The 17506-nt window shown below is 54.4% G+C and overlaps 1 protein-coding gene across 10 annotated transcripts in view; it reads right to left on the reverse strand.

Moving 5' to 3' along the window:
* Positions 1-240: 240 nt before the first annotated feature.
* Positions 241-17506, reverse strand: part of ARHGEF11 (Rho guanine nucleotide exchange factor 11) — a 98227-nt gene continuing 80961 nt past the window's right edge. For 9 of the 10 annotated variants that reach the window (XM_014836918.3, XM_070497996.1, XM_014836915.3 and 6 more), the window contains 20 exons: positions 16205-16331; positions 13031-13210; positions 12893-12940; positions 12492-12679; positions 12028-12174; positions 11360-11439; positions 11096-11221; positions 10376-10493; positions 9315-9493; positions 8660-8735; positions 8299-8466; positions 7375-7465; positions 6486-6611; positions 5985-6046; positions 4800-5018; positions 4092-4454; positions 2866-2961; positions 1738-1985; positions 1328-1517; positions 241-744 (listed from right to left, as the gene is read on the reverse strand). In XM_014836918.3, coding sequence (XP_014692404.3) covers positions 686-744; positions 1328-1517; positions 1738-1985; positions 2866-2961; positions 4092-4454; positions 4800-5018; positions 5985-6046; positions 6486-6611; positions 7375-7465; positions 8299-8466; positions 8660-8735; positions 9315-9493; positions 10376-10493; positions 11096-11221; positions 11360-11439; positions 12028-12174; positions 12492-12679; positions 12893-12940; positions 13031-13210; positions 16205-16331 — 2891 coding nt within the window. In that variant the 3' untranslated portion in view covers positions 241-685. The remainder of the gene's footprint in view (positions 745-1327; positions 1518-1737; positions 1986-2865; positions 2962-4091; positions 4455-4799; positions 5019-5984; positions 6047-6485; positions 6612-7374; positions 7466-8298; positions 8467-8659; positions 8736-9314; positions 9494-10375; positions 10494-11095; positions 11222-11359; positions 11440-12027; positions 12175-12491; positions 12680-12892; positions 12941-13030; positions 13211-16204; positions 16332-17506) is intronic. The other variant, XM_014836921.3, reaches the window with a different exon arrangement.

The following is a 17506-nucleotide window of genomic DNA, read 5'->3' on the forward strand; positions in this document are numbered from 1 at the left end:
TGAAGATGAGAAGTCCTAGGAGGAAGGGAGCAGCTCGGCACCCAGCTAGGCGGCCAGAGGCCAGGAGACCTTTCCGCCCACAGGGGACTGGGGCACTCAGGGCCGGCTACACCTTTGGGCCCTCATCCTGAGCTGGGTGTTAACCAGGAGGTCCAAGTGAACCTCCCCTTCTCTCAGCAGTCCCTTCTATAACTGCCTCCAGCACCCCAGGAACAGAAACAAAAAAGGTCAAAGTTATTTACAATAGCAAAGATGCACTTACAATACATACATATTTATAGGAAACCAAAGTGACAGAGAGGTGGAGGCCCCCACCCCAGCCTTGGGGTCCTGTGGAGAAAGGGAGGGAGGAAGAAAGTGCATTTACACAGAAGCCTCCTCCCTTCACTTGCATGTCTGAGGGCACCCACACACACAGGTGGACACGCGCACGGGGGACGGGGGCCTGTCGGATGCAGTTAGCATGCTTAGGAGACACGAGGCCTTGGAGGGGGGCTGAAGGGAGGGAAAAAGACACTGGAACTTGACTCCGATCTTAGCAGACCAAGCAACATGCGGGTCTCCCCCCTGGGTCTCGGCTGGATCCGTCTCCTCAACTGCCTCCACACAGGGAGGAGGTTAGGGGTCTCCCCACCCTGTGCCCCTGAGCAGGAGTGGGCTGCAGAGGATTTGGTGGTGTGGACAGTTACAGCCCTGGGGATGTGGCTGCCTCCGCCGTGCTGTCTTCCAGGGGGGTGTCGGAGCCTGTGGAGGATGCAGGGATGGCATGAGGAGCTGGCCTCTGAGGTGGGCCTCCCTCTGATGTTTAGCCCGGAAAGTCCTCAAGCTCGTGAGAGCAGCTCCTGTGGCGCCATCTGTCTGTGACAAGGTGCTCTCCTCCAGAAACCCTCGAGTTTCTTGTGGGGCCTGGAGAGGGCTGTCTACTGAACCCCCCTTTTGTTTTGTCGGCCCCTGAAGCCCGTAGGCAGGCATGCGCTTTGTCTCCCTGAGATGGAACACAGCCTTGTGGCTGGCCCACTCAATCTGATTCTGAACCGTTTAATAAGAACGGATTTTAGATGTGAGACTAGGCTCACCCTGGTTCATTATCTCCATAACCCAGGAAATAGAGGCTTCTATTTTAAGTTTCCCATTTGAGGGGAGTTTCTGTGGGGCTTCCCTAAACAGATCTCTTTCTGAAGCTGAGGGATGAATTAACTGTACCTAAGGGCAAGTGAGACCCCTTCCTCAGAGCCCTCGCTCCCCTCACACTGCGGGTGACGTTTCCTCCCGAGTTGGAGGCCTTCTCCCCCAGCATAGGTACAAAGAGGGGAGCGGCTTTACTCACCATCCTCAGGGCATGGCCCCAGTTCCTGGCTGTCCCTGGAGTCAGAGGCTAGGGGCTCCTTGGCTGGAGGTGACAGGGTGCTGTTTGTCCATCTAGCCGCCTCTGTGTGGAAACTGCCCACAGGCGTGGTGCCGCCAGATGACTCTCCCCCGAGGGACCTGAGCAGCTCTCTGTGGGCCAGCTCCATGTCCTGGAAGAGTTAGTTGCAGGGGGATGTGTGCCCTCGAGTCCTCCTGTTCATAAGGTCCCTGGGGAAGGGACCAGGCTCTCTTATCCGTGCTGGGCCCTGGGGATGGGGCTGTGCTTGAGTGAGGCTAGGTGCGAGGAGGGAAGAGCCCCAGGCCAGGATCTAAGGCTCCCAGGGACACACCACAGAAAGCCTCCAGGGACCCAAGCCCCGTTTCCCTTACCTTGAGCCTGTTGAGCTTGAGGGTGAGCTGTTCAATGGTGCGGAAGATCAGACCCACGTCCCTGAGGGCCAGGCTGGGGGGAGAGCGGCCGGGGCGCCTCTGATCTTCATTGCTTCCCAGCCGCTGGGGCCGAGGCTCAGTCTGCCAGGCAGGGAGGCTGTCAGGCTGGGAGGGGTTCGTGGGTACCTCTGAGGGGTCGCTGCTTGAGTCCAGGGGTCCTGCTGGCATGCTGACATAAAAACAGTTCCCTGTCCCCACAGCAAGAGAGAGGTTAGGAGTCAAACAGAGAGAAGTCGAAGCCCTCCTCCCTCCCGTGGTGTTCCCCGTGCCGAATGAGAGGGCCAGGGAAGGCACCACAATGAGCGCAGAGCGGGCTGGCCTCACGCCGCCTGCCCATCCCTCATAGCTCTCCTCCTCCAGAGCCTTCCAGATAGCAGTTTGCTGAGCTTGGCCCATAGCAAGGGAAGTGGTGGAAGTTACGAGAAAGTGGCAGGGGCTCCGTGTTTCATCTGGGAAACATGGAGTGGCTCTGCTCCTTGAAGGAAGGGTCAAGAGGGGTGGGCTGGTTTCGGGCACCTGTGAAAGGAGCGGGCGGCGCCTCCTTCACTCTGCCCCGTCTCAAGCTCTGCTGTGAACTTCAGCCCCACCCCCTTCCCCAACCGCCATCTATTTCATGATGCTAGAGACACCTCAGCTCATCAGAGGGGGCCTGGGGCAGCTGGAGGAAGGCCATGGTGGGTCCCTGACAGGGCAGTAAGCATAGGAAACACCGAGGAACCTGGGAGGCCAGGTAAGCCTGTTTCCACGGTGACCTTGGAGTCGTGGCTCAGACAGTCACGCTAAGGACACTGGGCCTCCCTGCCCAATCTCAGGACAGCACAGACTGCCAAACCTACTGTTCTGAAAGGCACCTGGGCAGCTCTTGACAAGTGGGTGGCACAGAGTCTGTTTCCCTGTTTTGAGGCCCATGTCCTACTCCCTCCCCATTCCAGACAATTGAGGGAATGCACGGGTGTGTCCCCCCATGTGACTGCAGGTAGGGCTCCAACTCCCAAAGCCCAGCTCTGCCCCCACAGGCCCCTCGCTCCAGCCCTGGCCTGTCTCTGGCTCCAAGGAGAAGTTCATTACCCGTAGCCTTTGCTCCGCCTTCCACTTCAGGTGGCTCAGGCTCTGTCTGGCCACTCTCTGGTAGTGCAGGGACAACCTTGCTGCCTGCCACCTCAGCTGCACCAACACCACCACCACCAGGGAGAGCAGAGACCGAAAGAGGAGGAAAGGGAAGGGAGAGAGAGCAGGAAGGAGAGGGAGAGAGAAGGGGGAGTGGGGATGGAGAAAAAGAAAAAGGGAAGAACCAAATGAACACCGGATCACTCATGATTACACCCCAGGGAGCTGCAGAGAACCTTCCACCAGTTCACCGAAGGAGAGAAGGAGGGTCAGTTCCCAGAAACCAAGGAGAGGGCAGACCTTGGGCAGACAGAACGAAAAGTGTTCTTGGAGAGGGAGGCACAGCTGTGCACTCAGGGAGGCTAGGAAACCCCCTCGCACTAACTCAGGCCCCATCCACCCGTCGCGGGCACCCCAGGCCTCATTTCATCTTTCCCGCCACACTCCTCAGACCAGTATTCATCCTCAGCTTACTCCTCCCTGCACCTAGGGCCTCCCTCCCCAGGGCTCACTGCTCTGGCCAGACAAACCTGTCCTGAGCACGAACCCTGGCTAGTCTCAGCTTTTCTTGTCTTAAAGCCCCCCATGGTTTTCCACAAGCTGGGGCACACTCCCTACCCCCTTGCTCATTCGTGACCCCCCCTTACCCTCCATGTGTCTTCCCAGCCTTGTTGCACAGCCCACCCCCCACTGCTTGACGTCTAGTCCAGCTGCCATCTCCACCCCTCACACTGCCAGCTCCTTCATCACTGCTTTCTGGACCGACTGGCTGCAAGCATCCGCCCTTGTCTTTCCAGCAGTGAGGCTCCTGAGAAGCAGTGAGGCTCCTGTCCTCATCCTTTCCTTAGGACTGGGACATGGGTGAAGAACACCAGGCGAAACTTGCTGAGAGCTGATTCGTGCAGGCAGTAGGCAATACCCTCGTACTGTAACACGAGGTGCAGAGATGACTGAGAATTTTCTTTAAGGTCACACAAGTGACAGAAATAAGGTTTTGAACTTTGGCTGTCCGACTCCACAGTCTTTGCACAGTATCAACATGTCCCCTTCTGCCAGGACCCAGTGTGAGCCCTGCACACGTGGCTTCCGGAACAAAGGCGGGAAGGAAGGAGCCGTTTGGAAGACTCGCCCCTACCCTAGCAAAGCTGGGCATTTGTCTCCCCAGTGGACACCCCAATTTATTTTACCTTTTCTCACAACTTTGTAACTTCCTGCTGCCTCTGTGCTTGAAGTTTCTTCCTCTGGATTCCTGTCCAGCTCGGGAGACTCCCAGATCCCAGAATTTCTGGTCCTTGGGGGTAAGTGTTCCAGAGAACAAAGAGCCACGTCCTCCTGCTCTGGCCGGGCCCCCTCTGGCCCTGGGAGCTGGGTGTTGTCCCCTTCACCCCCAGTGGGAGCTGGCCCTGGGGAGCCTGGGTCCCAGGGGTGAGAGGTGATGCTGATGACAGAAGGTGTAGGTGTCAGGTCGTCCTCGGGCTCCCTGGCAGCCTGAGGTTCCACGGAGTGACCTGGCAGCAGGCTCCACAAGATCAGGTGCCGCAGGTTCTCCACTGGAGGGGAAACAGGGTGATGGCTTTCCCAGCACAGGACTGCACACCACGCCAGGGCTGGGAGAGCGCAGAGGTGGCAGGAGGGTCGCTGCTCTCCTCCCCCACCCCTAACTTCATGAAACTGCCTCCTCAGTCATGGAGTGGAGCTGGAGGGCTCCGGCCAACCAGCTGGGGGGTGGGGGGGGCGGGCAGAAGGGGAGTGACAGTTGTCTCTCTGCATCTGTCCCTCCTCAAGCACAACCAGGGAGAGCCTTCGAGCAGGTGGAGCCTGGAGACATCTGCCAGTTCACACTGGCCACACTACTGGGGGACCAGGGCTGACGGCAGGGTGCATGGGGCACTCACCATCTTCTAGGGCTGCGTCAGCGAGTCCTTCCATGAACAGAGGGTCTGGGAGGGGCAGGAGGATGGGGTCCCTTGTCCTGCTGGCCCTGTTCTCTACATCCAGGGATGCAGCAGGGTGAGGCAGGGCACGCACCTCCTCTTCCTCTACACGGCCCGGCTGCTCGGGATCCTCTAGCACGACCGGGTGCTTCCCTTTGACCCTCTGCTGGGGCCCAGTGCCTATTTTGAATGGGAAGACAGAGTAAGGCAGGGAAAGAGGGAGGGCACACGTGGGCTGATCCCATGCCCAGCTTTGGATTCAGGGGGCTGGGAACATCGGCTGATTCATTCCACAGACGTTTAGTGAGCACTTGCTATGGCCAGGCAGTGTCCCAGACTCTTGGCATAGAGCACCAATAAAATGGAGCTTAAATTCTAGTGAGGAGATTAACCTCCATGTGGGGCTTAAATCCTAGTGACGCACATGGAGAAATAATAAAGTAAGTTATTATCTGAATAAAGTAGGAGGTGAGAAGTGTTATAGGAAAGAAGAAAAACTTGAGCAGGGTGTGTGGGACCAGGACAGCTGATTACATATTAACCCGAGTGCTCCAAGAAGGTGTATCGATGCAGAGAGAACATTTGTACAAATACTCGAGGAGGTGTGGGAGTTCGGAGGAAAAGCATTCTAATCAGAGGGAAACAGCCAGGGAGCCCACCCAGGGAGATTTCTCTCTAAACCCAAGACATGAAGTTATTCACATAAAAAAACCTCAAGGAGAATTCTGTTCGGGACCCTCCCACCCCTGCCAATCCCATCCCGGTAATCGGGTCTGAAGCCCTTTGAGCTCCCAGTCCCTGCAGTCTCCGCGTGCATCTCGTTCCCCATTAGTAACCCGACTGGAAGAAGCAGGGCCCCTGGACCCTGCCTGACTGCCCCTCTTCCGCCACTGCTAGCTACCTGCCAGCAGAGAGCCAGGGTGGAGTCTCTTCAAGTGAGCTAGTCTCCGCTCACTTAAGTCTGTTCTCCTTCTTCCAGACACTTTCTTCCTCACTCTGTTTCCTCTCTCTTCTCCTCAAACCTCCTACCTCTGGCCCTGATGGATCTCTCCCAGCACCCCACACCCACACCTGACCACCTCCCTACCTGTGCCTACAAAAAATGGACTGGGGTGGGCTCCCACAAAGGCTGTTGGGGGGACTCACCTCCAGGAAGCTCCTCAGGTTCTGGTTCCGCATGGAACATTTCTGAGTCATCCAGCCCCGCCCTGAGGGAGAAACAGCCAAGGGGGAGGGAAGATCACCTGCGGGGACTCTGGCTCTCTGCCAGCCAGCAGGTGGTGATGTCACAAAATTCCACCCTGGCCTCCCGAGTTAGAATGGGCAACGAAGGAGTGGGGTCCAAGAAGAGAGGTGTTAGGCTTCAGCACCTGCCGTCTGGCTGGCAACTTGTGGGGGTGGGTGCTGGCCAAGCTCCTCCTGGTCCCAGTTCTACAGCCCCCACCCCACTTCAGGCACAGTCTCCATTACAGTCAGGATGGGGGCTGCGGGGGGACAGCAGACAGACAGAAGGCAGAGACGTGGAGGCACGTCCCTGCTAACATTTGTCTACTGAGGCTGTCCATCCCCAGGGGTGAAGGGCTTGGAAGCAGCAGAAAATGAGTGGCTTGGAGTGGGGATGGCGAGGCGGACTGGAGGGCTGAGCACCTGCTCGCGGTGGGGCTTGGGTGGGTTGGCTCCTGGGGGCCCGGGGGCGGGGGATGGATGGGCGTCGGGGCGGCTCCAGGGTGCCTGGTGGCGTGCCGCACGGCTTCTTCTAAGAGCTCCATCCATCTGTTGCTCGGCAGGAACAGAGAGGACTGGTGGTAAGAACAAGGCCAAGGTGCACAGCATCTCCCCCTGCTGACTCCACCACCCAGAGCTTCGAGGCCCTTCTCCATGTCCTGCCCCTACAATCCTCTGCCTGTTCCCACCTCCCCTCAGTCCTGACTGGCTGCTCTGTGGAGTTCTATTACTTGTAGCTACTGATTACTGAGCACCAACCCTCTGTTAGGCTCTGTGCTAAGCATTCTGCATCTGTTTACTCTCTCAAAATAACTCTCTAAGAAGTGGCAGGACCCACTGCTTACGGATGAAAACCCTGAGGCTGAGAAACTGTCTACCTCCACCTGTCTCCCTCTCTGTGCCACGCCACCTCTGGCTGGCTGCTGTCAGGGGATACGGGGTGGTTGGATGACCTCGGGGGGATGAGGGTCCTGGCGGCAAACATCTGAGAGGAATGCATGAATTTCATATGCTGGAAGGGGAAGGGGCAGAAGAACCCCAACGGAAGGGCGTGGAGCCAGAGACAGGAAAGCAGCAGAAGGCGGGGGGGCCTGTGGGGGACTCCTCCTCCCTGCCACAGGCCGGCTTACAGGGCAGGGAAGGTGTTCCTGACAGCCCCTCCACATCTGCCCCATCTCCCCCTTCCCTGCCCAGCCCCTGTCCTCTGACTGCTCTGGGGTCCAGCCCTGGCCTCACTGCCCACCATCCTCATACACACCACCCTGGTCCCAACGGGACGGCAGTTACGTGTGACCCCTCAATCAATTCTCACGTGTTCTTGTCTGATGATGTCAATGCCACCAGCTCATATATCTGGGGTGGGCCCAACTCGGAGGTACAGATGATGAAGAAGGCCCGTTTATCTGTGTGAGGAAAGGAAGTTAGAAGGGTCTATACTGGGGGTGGCAGAGGTGTGACAGCAGCCTGGGCCAGGACAACAGAGTGCAAACTCGAGGCCCTGACCCTCAACACAAATCAAGAATGCAGCATGAGACAGACCTCGGTCATCAGAACCACTTGGGACTCATTTACAAAAGGGACAGAGGCAATTCTGGAACCCCTAATGTTATCTCCATGGCCACCCCCATTACCTTCCTGGTCCCCTAACAGTGAGGGCTGATGTGTGTAAGGTGCTTGGGGTTTATAAAACTTTTTCCTATCCATCACCCCTTTTGATCTCTCCAAGAAGTAGGGCAGGTATCATCCCATGTTATAGAGGAAGAAAGCAAGCCCAGAGAATTTGGTTGCCTGGCTCGAGCTCAGAGCTCTTTCTTGTACACACTCCACTCCTCACTGAAATGTCCCTGTCCCCTGTACCGCTCTGAACCATGGGTGCTGCAGTCTTCTGCATCCGAGCTCTGCCCAAGTCACTGGTGAGCAGGAAGGTGTGTCCCGCTCCCCTTTGCCCAATCCCATGCTTCCCAATCCTGCTTGAGACGTCCTTAGCCCATCCTAGGTGCCCACATCCCATCCTGTCTGCTCCAGCTTCTCTATCTGCATCTTGATCCCTATCCTACCTGTCATCCTAGCCCATCTTGGACCACATCCTCCTGCTTAGATGGGTCAGGAGGAAAGAAACACAGGTGGACCGGTTAGCTCTCTAAGGCCCCAGATCAGCCCTGCATCACCCAGTGCTTGCTGGACACTAGTAACAGGGATCACGGCCCTGGGGCCCAGGCCAGTCTCCCCACGGTACCTGTGGCCACGGAGCGGATGAGCACGGCATTGAGCTTGAGCACGGGGCTGAAGGTCTGCTTGCTATCTGAGGAGCCCACGGCTGTCTTGCTGTGGCACTTAAGCAGCAGCTTCTCGTCCTGTTTCTGCAGCAGCACTAGGAGGTCCTCCAGCAGCAGCACATGGAGGTCTGGAGGGGGGTGGTGGCGTTGAGGTGTTCCCTGTTGCCCATTCATCCCTCTTCAACACATGGGGCACCTCCCCAGCCACCTTACTACCCCGAAAGCACCAGGTTCCAGGGCTTATGATCCAGAGAGGGAAGAGCCCTGGGGCTGTCCAGCCCACCGTGGATTCTCTCTCGGCCCCAGTCCCCTGGCACATACCCAAGGTCTTATCCTTGCTGATCCTCCAGGTCAGGGGCCCCTCGTGGATCATCTTTCTGGCTGTAAGATCCAGGCTCTGTTAAGGAGATACCATTCATTCATTCATTCATTCAACAAGTATTCGAGAACCTACTATATGTGCGTCATTGTGCTAAGGTGCTGGGAATCAGTGTGAACAAGAAACAGTCCTTGTCCTTACCCTCTGGTGGGAGACGCAGACAAGTAACAAGGCACCTCTGAAGTCCTGTGCATGAGCTGTGCTGCCGGTACCCCAATGGCTCTGGCTTGGGTTTCTCATCCACCCCCTTTCACATGCCATCCACTTTCCTAAGGTCGCTCTCTGCTTCGCCTGCCCATCCCTCCAGCTTTATTCCTTCTCAAACGGTCTTCACCTTTTCCTCAGGCTCTGACTCCCATCCCCTACTCTCCCAGGCTGAGTTCTAACATCGGGTCTTTGTTGGTGGGGCTGTCTATCTAGGGATGGGGTGACAATGCTAACAGGGTGTGTGTGTTCCATGTCCTGCCATGCCCTCCGACCACAGATACGCCCGTCTCCTAGCAAGATTCTCCAAGCCCTGACCAGAGTTCTGCTCCTAGGGGTGGCCAAGAAGTAGGTGTGTGGGGGGCTGACCATGCCACAGCCTCTGCCTGCTACCTTGAACTCTGCTGCCAGGGGGTTGCTGGCCCTCTCCAGGGAGGTGGTATCCAGGCGTTTCTGGTAGCCCTCTAAACGGTGCCGGTTCTCGGTCTGCTTCACCGCTTCATTCACATACTTGAGAATTTCCCGGCACTGATCCCGGGCCCGGCAGAGCTTCTCGTGCTCAGAGCTACCACCTGTGAAATGGGGTAGAGGAGGTGCTGAGGGCTCCCGCCTGAGAAATCTGGCCGAGTCCAACGTTACCTGGCTGCCTAAAGCCCTGAGGACTGGCCTCCCACAAACCAGCAGGGAGGGGTGTAGATACGCCACCCCTGCCTAACCCGAGGACCTCAAGTATAAGGTTAACTTTTATTGAGTGCCCTTGGGTTTCACACCACTGCTTTGAAGACACAGGCAGCTGGGAATTCCTGCCTAGACCACAGCCAGCTCTACAGATGTGGGGGGACAGGAACAGGGACAGTGGGGGACGGCAGTGACTGTGCCTCCAGGAAGCCTATTCAAATCAGGCTGAGGTTCCTCACACTTCTATACCCTGACACCAATGTCCCTAATTTGAGGGTGGTGAAAGATGTTCAGGATCCCAGGGACAGTGACAACCTGGGCCCAGACCCCCTTATTCAGCCTGGTCCCCTATTCCTCTGGGGTTACCACATATAGTCTGTCTTTTGTGCACTGCATAGAGGTGTCCAGGAGGGAAGATGAACCAGGGCTAAAATCCAGCCATGGCCCCTGTTGTGGGACCATGATCATCAGAGGAGCCAAGGTGTCCTCCACGTGCCAACCTGTGTCCACTCAGAGGCTTTCCTCTGATTTGCCAAAGGCCCCACGTAGGCTAGAGGTGGCCCTTATCTCCTCCTGCTGTTGAGCACCTTCTATTTCCTAAGGCACATTTATAATCATTATCTTCTTTGAGACTAAGCATAACAAGAAAAGGATGAAGACCCTGAAGACCAGAGAGGCCAAGCTATTTGTTAAGGTCACAAAGCAAGTCAGTGCTAGACCTAGGGTCTGAAATGAGGGCTGTTGCCTCCCAGTCCTAGCCCCTCTCCAAGTCCTACCCTCCGTGTGCTTGATGATGTTCTCCAGCAGCAGTGGGTACTTGGTGAGCCGCTGCATCTCGGAGATGATGAGGTCTCTAAGCTGCAGCCTCCGGCACTGAGGGTGGCTCTCGGCCTCCTAGAAGGCAGGAGGCACACACAGAGGAAGACGTCAACCTGTGGTTGGGAGCTGGCTTATGGGTTCAGGACCCAGATGGGTGTGAAAAGGCCAAACAGATCCTAATCCCAGATGGGTCGTCCAGAAACAGTGGTGGCAGCTTCTTCCTTGAGTCTTTAGGGAAAGGCTGGTGGGGGCAAGGAGACCAACAGCCCAAGGAAGGGATATGGTCAAACAGGCTACACAGAGCACGTATTCGTCCCACATCAAGGACAAGGAAGCTGAGATCCATCCAAGAGTACACAGGTGCTAGCAGGTGAGCCTGACTTCTGACTGCTAAGCCAGTGTTCTTTTCAACAAACAGTGGGCTCTGTCTTGGGAGTGGGTATGTGTCCGTGATTTTGGGGAGGTGGTGGTGTTGGGAGGGTGTGGATGGGTGCAGGTGCTGCCAGGTTATCTTCTCTGGTAGAGAAAAGCTGGGGACCTGGAGCTGGGGGCCAGAAGGAGGGGAGTTCAGGAGATCCCTGGTGAACATTTCTTTTCCTCCAGCCTTACTGAGATATGGTTGGTTTGGTTAACTGTTAGAGGCGATGAGGGAAGGCTGAGGGCGGCCAAGGACTCACCTGCATGAAGAGCTGGAAGCGGCTCTCCTTGCGCTGCTTGGTCTTGATCAGCTCCAGGGCTATGGACTGATAGGAGCAGAACTGAGCGGCCACTTGCTGGAGTTCCTCCCGGGCGGAGCCATCAAACTGAGAGGCAGAAGGGACACGGGCCCAGGCATCACAGCCCTGCCTGGGACGGTCCCTCCCCATCTCCTCCTCTGCCACATCCCCTAACCGTGGGTAATGAGACCTGTCTCCTCCAAGTGGGAGAAGTTGGCACCATACCCGAGCCAGCATGAGGTCACTGATTTCTTTGATGATGGGGCCTTCCTCCCGGAGCTTCCTCATGGCTTCACACCAGGAATCTGGGGCAGGGAGAGAAATGGAAATGCCTGGGGTTGAGCTGCGCTGCCAGACCCTCTGTGACTGAGAGGAAAGGGGTCTGTGGCAGCAGTGCTGTGGGGAAGGGTCTGGAGACCATTTCACTTTTGGGGGAACTGGAGCTGGTTTCAGGTTGTACACCAAGTTCTTGCACCAAAGAGGCCTGGTGAGGGGCCGGCCCCGTGGCGGAGTGGTTAAGTTCGTGTGCTCTGCTTCGGTGGCCCAGGGTTTCGCCAGTTCGGATCCTGGGTATGGACATGGCACCGTTCATCAGGCCACGCTGAGGTGGCGTCTCACATGCCACAACTAGAGTGACCCACAACTAAAATATGCAACTATGTACTGGGGGGATTTGGGGAGGAAAAAGCAGGAAAAAAAAAAAAAAGAAGATTGGCAACAGTTAGCTCAGGTGCCAATCTTTAAAAAAAGAAATTAAAGAAAAGAGGCCTAGCGAGGGTTATCTACTCAGGGAGGTCCTGGCACGTGGGCAAACCAGAAGAGAAACCTGAAGGCTAGCCAGAGAAGGAGTTTGGAGGGGGGAGGCCGGCAGATGGGGAGGACAGGCTCCTCACTGTGGATCTCTATGAGTTCAGGCAGGTTGGGAAAGAGCCGGGCCAGCTCCTCCCGAGGCATCAGATTCTCCTTCTTCATTCGCTGGTAGAAGATCAGGTCCAGGACCCGGAGTGTGCGCAGATGGGAAGCTTCTGTCACAAACAGCTCTGAGCGGGGGTTGTGACAAGGGTGGGCAGGGAGACAGAGAGAAATCAGATCAGCAAGTATCTAGTCACTACCCTGATCTCCAAACCACTTTACCTTTGGGGGAACCGAGTGCTGGTTTCAGATCGTACATCAACGTTTCTCCCAGCCCAGGGGCCGGAACACTGAGGTGGCCCTTATCAGGATGGCAACACAGACCTAGTCCTGTCCCCAGGGCCCCACCCTACTTACTCTTTACCACCCTTTGCATCTTAGGTGCTATGCACCTGTTCCCACATGAGTCACAGTGGAAGTGGGGGGAGGTGGAGCGCATTCTCACCGTTGATGACCTCCTGCCGGTCAATCTCCCTCTGGGTGAGCCCAGATACCACATCCTTGCCCACTGTATGCTGCCAGTTTTGGGCGTCCAGCTCTGGCTCCAGGTCAGACAGCTGGCCCAGATCATCCTCTAGGAGGTGGGGGAGGAGGGCATCTGTGCAGAATCCCAAGCTGGGGGACTCAATGCTCCTGGGGGAAAATGGGCAGCTCAGCCTTACTTGGAGGAAGACCTCACACACAGGGTTTGTCCCTCCCTCTCCTGCCCACCTTGCCTGCCCTGGGCCCGTGGGAAACCAGAGGGCCATGAAGAGAAGAGGAACACCCAACCAGCCACTCAGGGTTGGGAGGAGCAGCTGAATGGCTGGGACACAGACACTCAACAGAGAGGAGACCATTACTCACTTGCGGCCCATTTTGGGGGTGAAAGGGGGGGTTGGGTTCTCAAGAGACCTGTGGAGAGAATGTCACCTTTCAGCAACCCTCTGCCCCTGTCCCTGCCCCCAAGATATCAGTGGGCTGAGCCACCTGAGCCCTGGCCACCTGGTAGAGAGGCTGGAGGCAGAGGACGAGGCTGACTGGTGGAGGCGGGCGGCCTCTGCAGCAGCATCCATGTCAACGTCACTGCGAGAGCGGGGCACGTTCTCCGCCTTCCGAGACCGCTTCATCTCCTCCCGGCCCTTCAGGCTCTCAGAGCGGCCCAGGCGAATCTCTGAGCGTGAGCTGGTGGGGGAAAGGGCAAGAGACTTTGGGATCTTATGTCCTGGCCAATCTTTATCTGCGGCCCTATCTCAAGGGTGCCTCAATGTTGCAGGTTCTCTACCTGACCCCTAAAGAGCCCAAACACCTGGGTGGCAGACACTTCTCAGCAACAAACCACTTTTGCTGCTCAATAAACTCCTCCCTCCCCAGCCTGGCTTGACGGACAGAGCCTTTCATCTTCCTCATAACGGACCAGGAAGGGATCCTAGCAGGAAGGTGAAATCTGGGGCTAACAATCAGACTCATGGTGTGTCCAGGTGCCAAAGACCCCAAGCCCCCATCAGGAAAGCTCTAGACGACGATCTGCATCAGGGACCTCAAGGTGCCCCCTCTGCGGCCCTGGGGCCATCTCATTGCCAGTCCACCTTGCCCTCTGCTTTGAAACAGGTCAGCTGCTTGAGCTGTATCCCTCCTTTTACAAGATCTTCTCAGAGGGAAGTACAGTGACTATCTTCACACACTCATTCTAGCATTCTCCACACTATCAGAAAATTCTGTCTGCTGTTGGATTCCCACCCTTTACTTGTGACGTGATTTCTTCCATTCTCATCTTGATAACATCCTTCCTAAGCCTCCATTTCCCTTCTTGAGAGCAGACCAGCTTGGGAGGGTGCTTACTGACAGGTTGGAGCCTGCTGCCTGGCCTGCCATGCTTGGCTTCTGAGCGTCCCCAGGGCTTGATGAGATGCTGACGACCAGCTGGTGCTCTTCTTGAGTCCTGCAGTGCATCAGCCCCGAGACAGCTGGCATCTCTGACCCCTAGCTGCCCCAGGATGGTGCCTCTCCCCATGGCCCTGCTGGGCTGGTTCTTTGCTGACATTATTACTAATCTATATCCTGCTCTGCCTCCAGGACCACAGAAGACCTGGAGATGTCTGGAGAGCTCTTAATAGCACAGCAGGGTGCTGCAGCGAAGGCGCCAAATGGCATGGTCTCCATTCATCAAGTTTCTCCGGACACCAGAGGATCCAAATAGAGCTCCCTGTGTGGGGTCCAAGGGTTTGTCTGCATGGTCAGAAACCATACTGCCAGCTGATGCCCACTGAACTCACCCCCTGGAGTCTGTTACAACAATTCCAACCCAAACTAACTCAAAACTCTTTTCACCAGTGCCCTTACTGGGTCATTTTAGCACACAACAAACCTCGTCCAGTGGGGTTACTGGGGCTACAACGCTAAGCACCGTCCTTCAGGCACCCAGAAGTAAGCAACGCTCCCACCAGGAAGTGAGACACATCACCTACCTCTGGCCAACAATTCCCAGAGTACTGCCTCCTAGAACTGGGGGCTTCTTATACCTGTTAAGTATCTATGATGACCTCTGACCCTCTGTGCTGCTTACACCATTTCTTCTAAGATTGCCAGTGAACTTACAATCATCAAATCCAGAGGCTTTTGCTGAGAGCAGATTCAGGATAAATGTTTAGGGCAAATTTACCTGGCAACTTCAAGAATACAAGTTTGCAAATGGGCTGAAATATTTTCTCAAAATGTTGATATTATATCTTTTTTTTTTTGAGGAAGATTAGCCCTGAGCTAACATCTGCTGCCAATCCTCCTCTTTTTGCTGAGGAAGACTGGCCTTGAGCTAACATCTGTGCCCATCTTCCTCTACTTTATACGTGGGACGCCTACCACAGCATGGCTTGCCAAGTGGTGTCATGTCTGCAACCGGGATCTGAACTGGCAAACCCTGGGCTGCCGAAGCAGAACATGTGAACTTAACCGCTGCGCCACCGGGCCGGCCTCTGATATTATATCTTATAATCATATATTTGATACATCTATAAGATCATGCCTACCACAGCAATCCCATAATTTGTATGTTCAATTTAGCCAGTAATATTAGAACTCAACCTCTCACCCCAGTACAAATCTATTATTTATCTTTCTTCAATCTTTGTTAATTTTCACTATGTCAAAATCTTTTAATAAGTATTAAGCTTATAAAGGCTTACTATAAACAGAAAGGAGCAACCCAGCAAACGAGCGGAATGTCTGACTTATGGTTTGCTAATGAGTTATTTCAGAGGTAAAATGGTTTGACTATCCAGGCTGCTACATATTGACTTGCCTTTAGCCCACCTGTAGTGCCTGCCCTTAGTCCAGCTCAGTGGCTCAGATATGAATCTATATAAGAATTATTTTCATATATACAAGACGACATTTACTATACCTCAAGGGTTTCTTATGGAATTTGCAATAGTATTTCCAACTATACGCAATTTTCACTTTAAGTGCTGGTGGCAGAATTTTCGACATGACTTGATTGTTGTCATGCCACAGTCAAGACAAAGTCCAAGAGTGTGTTTCAATATCAGAGAAGGGTTCTCATTAGAACCTGACCAAAGATGGAGAATGAGACATGCCACAGCCTCAACTCCCTATTTTCCTCTTAAAAAGGGAAGAGCAGTTTGTTTTGAAGTGATGAACTTTGAATCTCTCTGCTGAGGCGGACATCTGATGTCCAAGTTACATCGTCCGTCTTTAAAACCCCGGCAGAACCTTGTCTCTTGTTCTCTTCTTCATGGGTGGCACAGACCATCTTTGGCCTGACTTCCTTATTTCCCAGGCCTTCCCTTTGCCCCCCTCTAGGCTTCTCTATCCTTGGCATGTAGGGTTTCCTGATTAGCTGCTTTATAATGTAATCTAGCTCTTTCTTGGGATGGAGGATGCTAAGTAGCCAAGGGCTGAATCCAAAGGAAATTGTAAAAGCATGCGGTTACTGGGCTGGAGGGTTAGGGGCGCTGCTCTCCCCTCCAGTGGCCTAATCACTGACACACGTCTTCTTCTGAAGACACCAGGCGGGAAGGTTGGGGAAGGGGGTGAGTGTACTAGAGTGGGAGCCTTATGGGCTAATAAAGGGATAAAGTAGCTGGAACTAAACCCTATTTCCAAACCCAGGCTCTACTCCACTCAGTGGGCAGCTGGCCAGCCCCAACCAGCCACTGCTACCTGTCGCTCTCCAGCAGGTCCTCGGGAAAGCTTCCTGTTGAGAGTCGCTGCGTCCCAGGTTCTGGGGCATCATACTGCTGGTTGTTCTCGAAGTGCTGAATGATGTTCCTCACGTTGCCTGGTTTGACTGGAAGCAGAAAGATAATGAAGGACACTCTGCTTTCTGTTCAGGGACAATTTCTCAGGGCCCTCGCTCCCCTCTAGCCCAGAAGACAGAGTAATGAGCAAGCATGGATGAGAACAGCGTGGGGCTGAGAATCAGGAGACACGGTTCTAGTCCTGGCTCTTCCACTACCACGCAGCGTGGCCTGGGCGGTCACTCTACCTTTCTGGGTCTACTCTTCTCATACACTAAAGAGGGTTTGAAAGTACATTTCAGTGGATACAGGCATACGTCGGAAATAGTGAACTGGGTTCAGTTCAATAAAATGACTCTCTCACTAAAACGAGTCTCACGAATTATTTGGTTTCCCAGTACACATAAAAGTTATGTTTATACTATACTGTATTCTATTAAGTGTGCAATACATAATGTCTAAAAAAACCAATGTACATATCTTAATCAAAAAATACTTTATTGCTAAAAAAATGCTAACCATCATCTGAGCCTTCAGTGAGTTGCTATCTTTTTGCTGGTGGAGGGTCTTGTAAAAAACACATTATCTGTGAAGTGCATTAAAGTGAGGTATGCCCGTATTTCTTTTGGCTTTCACATCCTTTATTACAATCACTCTTCTGCCTGAAAATTGTGACTAGGTGTTTCCCAAGAGCCACACACAGGTTAAAGAAAAAATAGCCAGGAGGACCGAAAACATAAGTACATGTAATTTGGCCATGTTGTCAAATTGTATCAAGCATTTTTCAAATGTGTATTATTTTTAGAGTTCATTATTTCTGTTTTTCCTTGACCCTTCTTTCTGCCCCTGCCCCCTCCCCCCACCACTTCTGATCTCCATCATTAAAGAATCACATCTTTTATTACCAGTGAGGGGGGGTCTTAGGAGGAACAGAGGAGGGATGTTGCTCTCTGGCATTCAGATTCTAGCCTTTTTTTTCAAAGCTAAGACGAAAGAGAGCTATTCTTGTTCAAAGAAGCAGAGAAGGCAGGTAAGAGAGTAAAATGGCACATGCAATGCCACGTGGAGACGCTGGAGAAGAACACGCAGGCACGGGGCTCACGGCTGTCACCTGCAAAGTCAACCAGCTCAGCTCCAGGGCCAGTGATACTAGAACAGGAGTTGGGCTAGAAATGCTGCTCTCCCTGAGGCCAATGGGAAGGATAAGTGGGATTAGGGAGGCAAG

This window comes from Equus asinus, chromosome 25 (genome assembly GCF_041296235.1).
Source record: "Equus asinus isolate D_3611 breed Donkey chromosome 25, EquAss-T2T_v2, whole genome shotgun sequence".
Classification (NCBI taxonomy): Eukaryota; Metazoa; Chordata; class Mammalia; order Perissodactyla; family Equidae; genus Equus; species Equus asinus.